Source organism: Fukomys damarensis, unplaced genomic scaffold, assembly GCF_012274545.1.
Source record: "Fukomys damarensis isolate Sample0158 unplaced genomic scaffold, DMR_v1.0_HiC HiC_scaffold_17, whole genome shotgun sequence".
NCBI lineage: Eukaryota > Metazoa > Chordata > Mammalia > Rodentia > Bathyergidae > Fukomys > Fukomys damarensis.
Genome location: NW_022900929.1, coordinates 1,171,871 through 1,184,849, shown reverse-complemented (window position 1 = coordinate 1,184,849; position 12,979 = coordinate 1,171,871). Strand labels below are relative to the sequence as shown.

Genomic DNA, 12,979 nt, shown 5'->3' with positions numbered 1-12,979 from the left:
TGACTGTTCCTTGAAGTGTTAAACATAGTTACTGCATGATCCTGCACTTCTGCTCCTAGGTCTTTTGTGGCCACACAAAACTGTACAGGAATATTCATAGCAGCAGTCTTCATAATAGCCAGAATGTGGTACATCCTTATTATGGAATGTTATATAGCCACCAGAAGGAATGAAGAATTGGTACTGGTGCAGCAAAAAAGCATTATGCTAAGAAAAGAAACCAGGTCGAAAAGTGTACATGATTCCATTTAATGAAGTGTCCAGAATATGCAGGCCCATAGAGACAAAAGTAGATTACTAGTTGTTATGGGCTGGAGAGGGAGACTGGAGAGAGGCTGTTAACAGGTGTGGGGCTTCTGTGGGGGTGACAGAAGTGTTCTAATATTAACTAGTAATGATTTTTGTACAGTTCTGAGAAGATACTAAAATCTTCCAAGGTGGCAAATTTAATGATATATTCATTATGTACTAGTAAAGCTGTTACATAAAACAAATATTTGAAACTTCGTTTACAGCATGGCAGGATTTAGATAAAGGTTTTAGAAATCTGAAAGTAATGATCTGAACTTAAAATGCTTAAGTTCTAGGCAATTTTGAAAATTAAGGTCAAGATAGCACTGAACTATATGATCTATTTGAGAGATTCAGAAAAGCAATAGATCTTCCTCAGAGGAGCATCCATCTGAGGGAGAGGAAACCTCTGCAAGAAGCAGAACAGAGACTGATTTGGTGCTGTTTTGGCAGGATAGGGAACAATAGTGACAAGGATTTAGAGAGAAATCCCTGTGGGCCATAGGAGGACAGAGACAGCAGAGATGAATTTTATGTAGATTTGGATAGACATAAAATTGTGACCGGCCTGCTCCAGATGAAAAGCCATCAGCAGTTCTGAGCCAGCACATGGGTTTAAGGACTGAACAGATGTTCAGAAGGGACATGGTGCACAGTGTACTTCTCAGCCCAGACTGAGCTGTGTTTCCAGTTGCCGCACATTTCTGGTGGAGGAAAAGCAGAGAAATGAGGCTGCTGTGATTTTAGACATCAGTGGTGGTCAAAGAGTTGGTGGCAAAGGGAGCAGAGAAGAGGAAGAGCAGTTTGGGGTGCCCGTTCACAGGCTTCGTGTCTGTACCATTGGCTCCCAGTCTCATAGCTCTCACATGGATCACGAGCTGAGGTTGTTTAGCACTGAGGGGATCTTAAGTAGGTAGTGGCTGCTGTGGAGGGAAAAAGAAATACGGAGTCCAAGGTGCCTGTGTGGATGGTTTCTTTCGGTAATGGTATCAAGATATTCACCATAGTCCAGTTGCTGATGGCTGGTTTGTTTTCTCCTGGATTGTTCGTGTATTGCTCACCATGGAATCTCTTATGCTGGTCCCATCAGGCAGCCCAGCAAATCATTGAACTTCAGGAAGCTGCACAGATAAATGCAGGGTTACAGCCAACCAACCTGGGAAGGAACAATAGCCTCCACGACATGAAGACAGTGGTGAAGACCTGGAGGAACCGGCTGCCCATTGTATCTGACGACTTGTCCCACTGGAGCAGCATCTTCATGTGGAGGCAGCACCATTACCAGGGTAAACCGACCTGGTCCAGCATGCATTCATCATGTAATTTTCCAGATGCCCCGCTGTGCTGGTTTCATGTCGTTGTTTTATTTTTTTCTTTTCCCAGATTTTCTATTTGGGTTGGGTGTGATAGGTTGAGGTGTTAATGCTGAGGGAAAACATGAAGTGGGAAAGATGTTGTGAAGCCCCCACCCACTTTTACATTTTTCTGGTGAAAAGAGAATTGCCCTTGACACTGCGTGCTGCACTGTGATGAGCCCAGGGGCATGGAGCACCAGGTGGGAGCACCAGGTGGTAGCACTGCCTCGAGGCCCTGCCCAGGAACAGCTATTCTCGGTGGCCCTGTGGAGCTACCTGGTGTTCCTGGTCCCCCAGCTCATCCCCTAAACCTGCTGGCATCTGTGCATTTAGGACTACCTACATGATTTCATGATTTACTTAGCTAGAAGGGTAAAGCCTGACTCTGTAGTTTGCACCTTTTGTAACTTGTGACATTCTTGCAAAGTACAAAGAAAAGTAACAAGGATTTATCACAGAGTTTCCTGTTTTCATAAGCCATGTATGTGTTTTTCATTTTTATTGAAGCCTTTTTGTGGAGTAAGGACATGCCATGGACTGATAGCTGATTTCCTTACTCTCTAGCGATTGTAACTGCTTATGAAAATAGTTCTCAGCACGATCCAAGTTCAAATAATGCTATGCTCGGGGTTCACGCATCAGCTTCAGCAATCATCCAGTATGGGAAAATTGCCCGGAAACAAGGACTGGTCAATGTAGCACTGGACATACTAAGTCGTATTCACACCATTCCAACCGTTCCCATCGTGGATTGCTTCCAGAAGATTCGACAGCAAGTTAAATGTTATCTCCAGCTGGCAGGAGTGATGGGCAAAAACGAATGCATGCAGGTAGGGCCTGGGGAACATTGTCCTCTCCCCACACACAACAGACCAATAGAAAAGGAGTCTACTTAAGGGTTCTGGGTCAGGTGATAAGGAAGGAGGGTTTGAATTTCACACACACAGATCCTTCCACAAGAAATGAAAAAGAAACCACTCAATTATTTGAATGACACCCATGGTTTCCATTGTACTGTATGCTTACCTAACATGTTCAAGGAAAGAAAAATGCTATAGCATAGGAGACAGGTAGATTTGGACTGTATCCATAGGAATAGGTAAAAATTAAAGTGAACCTGACTAGTCATATAAAGAGTTGCAGGAAGTGATAATCTGTGTCTAAGATTGTTTGGCCTCTAGTGATTCAGTTCAGATAGTGCCTATCAGACAGCAAATATTCATAGATAAAGTATAATTGTCAATAGCTTATAGTATTTATTGCTAGATTAATACTTTTTATGAAGCTTTCATGTTACACAGAAATTGTAATAAATTTTGCCTGCTCATTTCTTTGTTTTTAAACAGGGCCTTGAAGTTATTGAATCTACAAATTTAAAATACTTCACAAAAGAGATGACAGCTGAATTTTATGCGCTGAAAGGAATGTTCTTGGCTCAGATCAACAAGTACGTATGTTATATTGAAAGAGGGTAGTAGAAAAACACTGACTGGATTATTTAAATGGTTCCTTAGAACTGGAAGCCACTGGAGATCTCAAATTAGAAATCGACAAGATTTCATGATGAGTATTTGGTATGGTTTCTTAGTACTGTCCCTCTGCAGAGAGTAACTTGGAACAGATTGATGTCAGTCTGGTGTGTAGTACTGAGAGGTTTATAAAGATGAGCTACTGATCAAGGACTGTAGGTACTGTGGATTCCTGTCTCTGCTTCTCCCCTGCCTTGTGGGATGGACATGTTTCCTCTGTGGGGATGATTCTTATTTTAGAGCAGGGTTAGTAACTATAGCCAAGGCTCTGGTTTTCGGAAATGAATTTATATTGAGCACGCCCATGCCCACTGACGCCATCTAGCACCACTCTTACTGGGTGACTGCAGTCCTGGTCTGGAATGGTATAGTCTGCAGACCGGAGCCATTTGCTGCCTGCCAACACTATTTTAGAGAAAAGCAGCTGATGAGTTCCTGGTTGCTGCTTACAGGCTCTCAAACCCACTTTTCACACTTGCAGTGAAAATACAGGGTTTGCATTTTTAACTTATTTTTTTAAAAAGTAAGCAGTTTTTTCAAGATTGAAGTATCTTGTCTGTTTTAGTTTTAACTTACAAAGTCTTGAGTTACAGACTGAATGCTGGCCACTTGTGCTTCCAGATGGTCTCAAGTAGATTTAACGCTTAAAGGGTTCTGGAGGAACATAACAACATCCTTTCCTGTGTGGGGTTGAGAAATCCTTGGCCAGTGTCTCTCTAAGGACCCTGAGATCTGCCTGTATACACGAGAAAGACTTTGAAGGCTGTATAGAGGAGCCTGAGCCTTCACTGACCAACTTGAGTTACAGTCATTCCTCAGGAGCAAATTGAGTTTATAAGTCAAGTCATCACCAAGAGCTAGTTTTAGAACACTTCAGTCATCCCAAAAAAGAAAAGGGAATGTTAGCAGTCACTCCCATTTCTCCTTTCCCTTTTTTACCTACCATCCAGTCTATTTTTTGCCCTATGGGTCTGCCTAAACATTTCATATAAATAGACTTGAAATATGTGGCCTTTTGTGACTGTTTGACAGTTTCACATAAAAGTAAACATAGTCTCACCATATGACCCAGCAGTTCCGCACTTGGTGTGCATCCACAAGAATGGAAGTGAAACATTCAAGAATGTTTACATCAGTACTAGTCATGATAGCCAAGATCGAATATGGAAACAGTACAAGTAGATAAACAGAATAGTCTTTACATAGAATGGGATATTGTTCACTTATAAAAGAGAATAAAGTTCTGACACATGCTACAGTATGGATGAATCTCAGAAACACCATGCTAAGTGAAAAAGCCAAACTCAAGATCATAGGATGTATGATTTGATTGATAAGAAATGATTGGAATAGATAAACCTGGGGAGGAAAGCAGGCTGGTGATGACCAGGGACTTGAGGTTGTGGGCTGGGGGTTGGAGTAACTGCTCAGGAGGTGGTTGTACAACAGCACAAATGCTTTAAATACCACTGAAATGTTCACTTTGAAATGGTTAATTTCATGCTGTGTGGTGAGGGTCTCATGTTCTATGACTCCTCATAGGTCTGAAGAAGCAAACAAAGCCTTTTCGGCAGCCGTGCAGATGCATGACGTGCTGGTGAAAGCCTGGGCCATGTGGGGCGACTACCTGGAGAACATCTTTGTGAAAGAGCGGCAGCTACATCTTGGGGTGTCTGCTATTACCTGTTACCTGCATGCATGTCGGCATCAGAATGAGAGCAAATCAAGAAAATATTTGGCCAAGGTGAGACCAAAAATTTTTTTTTTTTTTTTGGTACTGAGGATCGAACCTTGGGTCCTTGCACTTTCAAGGCAGGCAGCAGAACCACTGGGCTAAATACCCGGCCCAAGAATTAGTTTTGATAAAAGACCATCCCTTACATTTAGATCAGAATCTAGCCTGACTGAATTCACTAATCTATTCTGGGTGAGGCCAGATTTCCTGCCTTATTTCCTAATTCCCATCACTCTTCAAAGTGTCTTTCAAAGTTCTGTTTTAAAGCTAAGATAGCAGGCTTGGGCAGAGCCTTGCCTAGAATCTGGGTCTTAGGCTTTTGTGTCAAGTGCTATCTGCCATCACACCCTGGACACCACTCCTAGACCAAGCAGGGACCTGGAGTGTGGCTCTACTTACTAGGCACCTGTGCTCACAGCGCTGATGTCCTTTGGTGCCTGCTGGTGATCTCTCTCCATGCAGTGACCCCCACAGACTGCTGAGCACGGAGCGGGTGTCAGACATGTGTCTACCTCCTGGCGTATTTCTCAAGATTGAGAGTTTTTCAGATTGCTTCCTTTTCTTCCACAGTAAGCAGATAAGTAAAACCCAGAAATGCAAGGTGTGTTCAAAGTATAGAGTGAATGTTTAAATTTTTTAAATTTGTTACAATAAAACATGCTGCCATTAATCCCGCCCCCAAATTCCCCCTTGCTTTGAACATTTACAAAAAAATTGTTTTTTCTAATCACGTTTGTGATATGTAATGAATACATTTATCATGGTGCAGTGGTACATGTACATACCAAATCTTAATCGTTTTTATTTCCCTTCCTCTTTAAACATTCTTATCCCATCATTCTTGCGACTTTCTGAAGCCGTTCTAGAAGTCCTCTTTTTGTGACTATCTTTACAAGGTATAAAACATGCAGTGAATGCTGCTACCAAGTGCCGTCCAGCAAAAAGGCAGGCTCATAAAAATAACATGTCTTCATTCACCCTGTTCATGAAATCAAACATGGTGTGACTTCTAGCTCTTCCTTGTTTTGACTTGATTCAGGACATTGAGGCATCCATGACAATGCAACTAAAGACTTGAAAAAGGATTTTCAGTACTGTTTCATAAAGCAGCAAGAAGAATCGGAAAGTGTGTTCAAAGGAAGAGGAAGTGTTTTGAGAGGGATTCGTGGCAGTGTATCTATTACTGTAATAAATTTTTAAAGTTTAAACATTCATTAGATTTTTTTCATCGGGCTTCATAATTCTTGTAGAAAATTTAGGAATAAATTGTTGTGTTCTGCCTACTTTACCCATTAAAGTTTTTAGAATTCCCTGATCTAACATAAGCACTGGAACTGTCCACTAGCACATGGACATGGAGGTGGAAGCCAGCGCCACTGACAGCAGCACCACCTGGGTCTGACCCTGCAGCTGCTGTTCCTAGATGCCAGGCTTTCAGATTCCCATGGGCTCTGTGCTGTAGCACGTGATCTCCCTGGTGCAGGGGGATGATAATCTGAGATTATAGCAAAAATCCCTTCTGTTTGGTGAGGTTGCTCATGTGAGTTAGCACGTCAGCAGCCCTAGTGAACTGCCTGCTGCCTCCCCGGAGCCACAGGGTACTACCAGTCAGCAGAATGGATCAGTTGGTAATTGTCATTATAGCTAAATCAGGAGAAAAATTACAGTCCAGTTTTAGGTTTTATTTAACATTTCTATGTTAAGTTTGGCAGTAAGTTAGTCCCACAGTGGATATTTTTCCCCATGGCCAGTAAACCTCTGGTTTTTCATATTTTGTGATGCTGAGGTCAAATCCTGGGCCTGTGTGATCAACAGGGGTGTGTGCTGCATCCCCAGCCTCCCCACGAGCTGGATTTATAGGCAATGTGCCACCATGTCCTGCTCATGAAATTTTAATGTTAGAAATAAAGGTCACTTCACTTCATTGAGAGCCTCGGTTGTCATTCAACTCTAGAACTTTTCCTCTGCTAGGTGCTGTGGCTTTTGAGTTTTGATGATGACAAAAACACGCTGGCGGATGCTGTTGACAAGTACTGCATCGGCGTGCCACCCATCCAGTGGCTGGCCTGGATCCCACAGCTCCTCACCTGCCTGGTCGGCTCTGAGGGCAAGTTGCTTCTGAACCTCATCAGCCAGGTGGGCATCACAAGACGTCTCTGTTGTAGAACAGTTTTGTCTTCATTTTGCATTCTTTTCTTCCAGAAAGTTAAATTTGAATGCTCAGAGTATTGAAAATAGCTATCAGGGTTGAGATGAAGTAGCCAATAAAGCATTGCACTGTTGAAATTGTAATTTCTTAACTTGACTATCTCTTTACAAGGGATAAAACAAATGTATTGAGTGGAAGATTGTGTCTCGCAAAGTTAGGCATTTCTCACCTGATTTTCTGTCTTGTACCCTTGAGACTGATACCTCACTGTGTCCCTCACTTGGTGCAGTTCAGCTGCACCTGTGAAACACCAACAGTTCTTTGGGGAGGTGGGAATTGGACAGTTCTAGGTCCCACACTCTTTTCATTTTAACTGTCACTTGAGAATGGTTCCAGAAGGTCCCTCTTTGAAAAGACTGAGATAAAGAACCAAAATAGTAGACGTTTAGATCCTGTGGTGTATACAGCACCTTGGTGTGTGTGTCTAAAACTGAGTAACTTCAGGAATGAGTGGTAAGCCGTGTGATTTGGATGTGCTGGCACTCACAGGCATCATCTCTGTAGTACTTGGAGGCCCCAGAACCTCTGTCTTTTGTCTTCTTTCGATTTACCAAATGAAATGAATGTAGTTTCTCTGGGCAGAATTGATCAAATGCAAGTGTGGATCTGTCTTAAGTCCTTTAAGGCTGAACAAGATATCTCACCTTCTGTACAATCCAGCCTTGTATGTTAGATATTGTGAAGGTGTGGGGTTTTTTGTTTGTTTGTTTTGGGGTTTTTTTTGGCCAAATGAAGACCAAAAACTCATTTCCAACTTAGTATCAATTATTTTGAGTACAAATTGTCTTCATCTAGATAACAGAATGGAGTAATGCTGTTTATGATTTCCTGTCTCTGAGCAGGTTGGACGTGTGTATCCCCAAGCTGTCTACTTTCCCATCCGGACTCTGTACCTGACCCTGAAAATAGAACAGCGGGAACGCTACAAGAGCGGTACGTCAAGGGCCGGTTTGGCTGGCCAGGATTTTAGGACTCCTTCCATGGGAGTCTCCAGTGCTGCAGACACACCTTGCCCCTCAGCTCCTTTTCTACATGTGGCCAGTCTCTTCTTCACGAAGGGGCCAGAGGACAAAGCCTGATCTTTAAGTAAGGTGTATGATTCTCTTCACCATAATGTGGTGGGGTGTGCATCTGAGTGATTGATTCATGGGCAGAAGATACATCTGAAGATTTTTAGCAATAGAGAATTATAAAATTCACCTTTCTCCTTAGTAATAAGAGAATCCTAGAAATGGTGTGAATGTCCACTACTGTGCCTTTCATTGTTCAGGCTAAAAGCTGTTTTAAGCTGTCAGAAGAATCTACAGTTTTGCCAACTCTTTGGGAAAATTAATTCAGGATATAAGACTTTTAATCTCTGTTGAACAGCTTTCCTTTGTAAAAAAAAAAAAAAACTAATTAAGGGTTTCAGATAGTGCTAAGTGTGGTGCTTTATCGGCTATTTAAGGAATGTCATTTTGTGGATGTGGCACACTGGGTTGTGGCAGCGTTGCAGGTTAATAAGATGAAGAGGGCCTGGAGACAGCATGCAGCACATCTCAGCTCCTTGTTTTGGTCATTTTAAATAAGATATTTTTTTCATTTCAAGACTAAGTGTACTAAGGGAAAGCCAGAGAACAGGCCATGCAGAGTTCTGCAGTGTATTTCTCACAGAGCATCTTTTTTTTGTTTTTTTTGAGACAGTGTCTCACTATGTAGTTGAGACTGACCTGGAACTCACTATGTAGCCCAGACTGGTCTCGAACTCACAGCTATCCTCCTGCCTCAGCCTCCCGAGTGCTGGGAGTCTGAGTGCACCACCATGCCCGGCCACAGCATCTTTTTGAAGAATAACATTGTACAGATATGGTTTGTTTTTCTTGGATGAAAAGTGGAGAGATGCTTATTAACTGCTTTTAGATTATTTGAGCTTTAGTAAGAGGAACATACTATGAAACATTTTTCTGAACGTTTTATTTTGAAAATTTCAAATGTGCAGAAAAGGTAGGAATGAAGGTGCAGTGCACATCCTCAGCTCGGCACACTGGGTAGCATGTTGTCACCTCAGCACGCTCACTGGTTTTGTCCAGGTCAGTGGGCACAGCTGTCCTTAGAAGCAGGGCATTCTCCACACCATCTTGCGGAGACGGTCCCGTGGCAGTTCCCATACTGGCGGGAACCACTGTTCCCTCGGCCAGTGGGTCCTGTAGAGCTCCGAGCTTGGCATCAGTTGGTGTTGCACTGACATTGGCGTTGTGTGTGTTGCTCTCAGATTCTGGACAGCAGCAGCCAAGTTCAGTGGGTAACCAGTCCCATTCTGCATCAGATCCAGGGCCCATAAGAGCAACAGCACCCATGTGGCGCTGCAGCCGAATCATGCACATGCAGCGGGAGCTCCACCCCACCCTTCTGTCTTCCCTGGAAGGCATCGTTGATCAGATGGTTTGGTTCAGAGAGAACTGGCATGAAGAGGTACGTGGGGCTGACCACCTGCTGGCCACCTGTGGGCAGACGGTGGTATTCTGCATGCTTCAGCGGCCACCTTATGTTTAGATTTAGCTGCCTGATCATTTTCTGTCTGCTGCCGAATTTTACTACAGACCAGGTGAGTAGTTAATCTCTGCACAATAGCACAGCCTCACATATCTGAAGCAGACTTCAAAAGAAAAGGATAAAATCGAGGAGGCCATTTCTTGCTGTTAAAATACATATTTCGTCTACTTCTGTGCTTTTGGCTATTAAAGTGGCACTGGTTGACCAGGTGGTGGCCACATGTGAGTGAGGACCACGGTGTAAGCAGCGTGCTGGTACAATTTTAGAAGGGACTTTGTTCTTCAGGGGTCTTTCTAGCAGCCGTCCACCTCTTCGTCACACACACTACTGCCCAGCAGTTTGTCAGGTTGGGCCCAAGGCCAGCTGGTCACTGGTCCTCAAGTCTTGCACATGTACGTGGGGACGTGCGATGGTGACAACAAGGCTGCATGGAAGTAAGATTCCTGTGGGGAGTGGGTGTGCCTTGAAGAAGCGGAGTTTTCTCTTTTGTTGAGTGTCCAGGCCTTTACTTACGGGCTCGCGGTGTCGCTCGGGCAAGGAGATTGTGATGACAGGCGGCCTGCTGGCTGGTTGCTGTTTGGGTGACAGCCTTTGCTCTGTCTTCCTCTAGGTGCTTAGGCAGCTTCAACAGGGTCTGGCAAAGTGTTACTCTGTTGCCTTTGAGAAAAGTGGCGCAGTGTCTGATGCCAAAATCACCCCCCACACTCTGAATTTTGTCAAGAAGTTGGTGAGCACGTTTGGAGTAGGCCTGGAGAATGTGTCGAATGTCTCAACCATGTTCTCCAGTGCAGCCTCCGAGTCTCTGGCCCGGCGAGCGCAGGCCACGGCTCAGGACCCCGTCTTTCAGAAGCTGAAGGGCCAGTTCACCACAGGTGAGTCTCGCTGTCTGTTTCTGTTCCTGGGGAAGATTGTCTTTTTTTCTGGGTCTTTTACATCTAAGCTGATTGTACTCATTTTTGAGTACTTTCCTAAGCCCAGATGAATGCAAATGTTGGCTCTGCCAAGGGCAGTGAGTCCGTTCTCCCTTATCCTGGGGTCTTCTCCTAGGCACTGGTGATCTCTCTCTCTCTCACACACACACACAGACACAAAGTGCTCCTGTGTTGTTTGGGGTGCCTACCTCCAGACAGGTAAGCCAGTGGCCATCTGAGTGGCTTCTACAGACAGGCAAGAGTGCTGCTCATGTGAAACTAAAGCCTGTCTTGTGCGATCTCCCAGAACAAAAAACACTTCTGCTTGATTACAGTTTTTATATCTGCAACTGGAACATTCTTTCTTCACTAAGTTAAACCATAGAATAAGTGGTTCACATTTTTAGGCATATAAAATATCTTTTTTCTTCTAGTTTGCAGTGCTAGAGATTCAACCCAGGGCTATACTACGGAGCTATATCCCATCCTCTGCTGTGATGCGCACTATAATCCCAGCGCTTTAGGAGTCTGAGGCGGGAGGATCACAAATAGGAGCCTAGCCTGGGCAGTTTCACAACTTAGTGAGACCTTGTTTCAAAATAAAAAATAAAGGGGGTTGGAAATCTTATCTCATTGTAAAGGCCCTGGGTTCAATTTTCAGTACTGTAAACAAACCAAAACAACTGAGAATACAGTAAAAATGTGAATATATATAGTGTGAAACAATATAAAAGAAAATATCCCATTAATTATGAAGGACAGTTTGCCCTTGCAGCCAGGACTCCCTTTGAATCTTGCTGAAGAGTAGCCTGTGCCTGTCCTCGTTCTAGGTGGAAGGGGTTCGGGGCACTTGTTGTAAGAGTCTGAGGTGGGCACTGAGGGTGACACAGGCACCCTACACGAGGACGGGGCACTGTGGGAGGTAGAGAAGAGCCCTGTCCTGCTTTTCCTGCCAAGAGCTCTCACTATCTTTGGTTTTGTCTTGCGAAGTTGGTGTGGAGCCCTAACCCTTCTCTGATGAAGAAGCATCAGAGATGAAGATTTTATAGAAACCATCCTATTTTACCTAAAAGAAATAATATCCAGCATATCTTTATCTTAAAATGTCAGATCATTGTATCAAATGCAGTTTGAAATGGAGAATTAGAAGTGGGACAAAGCTCCTGGATTTTGATGTTTAAAGAAAAATTACAAAACCTGAAACAAAAGCAATTACCTCAGGAGACTTAGATCAAGAGCTCTGCACCCTGCTTGCTGTCACCTCCTCGGGTGGGGAAGGGCTCTTCTTGTCTCAGCCCTGGGGGTCTCTTTTAGGGAGTGAGGTTCCTGAAAATTCCGAAACAGTATGAGATGCGTGTTCCACAGAAGTGGAGGCATACTTCCTTCCATGTAAGAACTTTTACATCAGTATTGCCAGCCACTTTATTGATAACAGCCCCGCATTGGAAACTACCTTCAGAATATATTAAATGTAATGACCAAGTACAATTCATCTGTACTCAGCAGTGAAAAGGTACTAATTATTATACAGACAACAGGTTGGGCGAACCTCAAACTACTGAGTACAAAAAGTCCACTCCAAAAGGATGCCTTCTGTGTGATTCTTAGGAAACACATGGAGATAATACCATTGTGGAGATTAGGCACTAAATTGGCCAGATGTTAGTGGGGGAGGTGGGTGTGCCTCAGAGGGTTAAGAGTGGGAGTGTAGGGGCTTGTGGGCCTGAACTTCCTGCTGGTAGTGTAGCTGCGCAAGCCTGCTGGTGAGTGTGTGCTGACACTCAGGTGCATGTGTGACCCATGAACTGTGTCAGCTCTGTGGATCTGCCACCATCCCTCTTGGTTTCACATAGTGCTGTGGTTGTACAGGGCATTGGCTTAGGAGAAAGGGGTTAAGCTTTCACAGGGCTTCTTGTATGTTTTTTTTTTCCAACCTGCTGTGAATCTGTAGTTACTCTAAAAACTTAAGGACATGCTCAGGTACAAGCTTGTCAGCACCTTGGCCCAGTGGAGAAGGAAGGAGCAGTCCTGTGTAGTTCCCTGCAGCTGCAGGTGGACTTCTTACACCTCTGTGGGGGAGCCTCACTTCATCTTGCATTGGTGTGGTGGTCTCTCTGGCTTCCTACTCATGTGATACTGTGGCTGTGAGGAATTCAAAGGAGGGAGATGGCAGCATTTCAAATGAAAGGAAGGGGAAAATAATCACTTGATGGGTAGGGGAGCTCAGTGGAAGGTATTGTCCTTAGCATGTGTGAGGTCCTAGGTTCATTCAACAACCCTCTGCCCCTCCAAAAAAGCAAAGGAAACCGCATAAATGGCATGGGGAAAATCATAAGCAGATGCACTGCTTTCATAAACTGGCATGACTGCATACTAAGTTCATCCAGGGACAGGGATAAGTGTCTAGCAGAGCCAGG

The 12,979-nt window shown here is 44.0% G+C and overlaps 1 protein-coding gene across 1 annotated transcript in view; it reads left to right on the top strand.

The window, feature by feature from the left end:
• The window catches only part of Trrap (transformation/transcription domain associated protein), a 139,493-nt gene that overhangs the window by 112,338 nt on the left and 14,176 nt on the right, over positions 1–12,979 (top strand). Inside the window, exons 61-68 of the mRNA XM_033764788.1 lie at positions 1,382–1,577; positions 2,211–2,476; positions 2,993–3,093; positions 4,718–4,919; positions 6,882–7,046; positions 7,962–8,052; positions 9,371–9,570; positions 10,262–10,523. Of these exons, the coding sequence (XP_033620679.1) occupies positions 1,382–1,577; positions 2,211–2,476; positions 2,993–3,093; positions 4,718–4,919; positions 6,882–7,046; positions 7,962–8,052; positions 9,371–9,570; positions 10,262–10,523 (1,483 nt within the window). The remainder of the gene's footprint in view (positions 1–1,381; positions 1,578–2,210; positions 2,477–2,992; positions 3,094–4,717; positions 4,920–6,881; positions 7,047–7,961; positions 8,053–9,370; positions 9,571–10,261; positions 10,524–12,979) is intronic.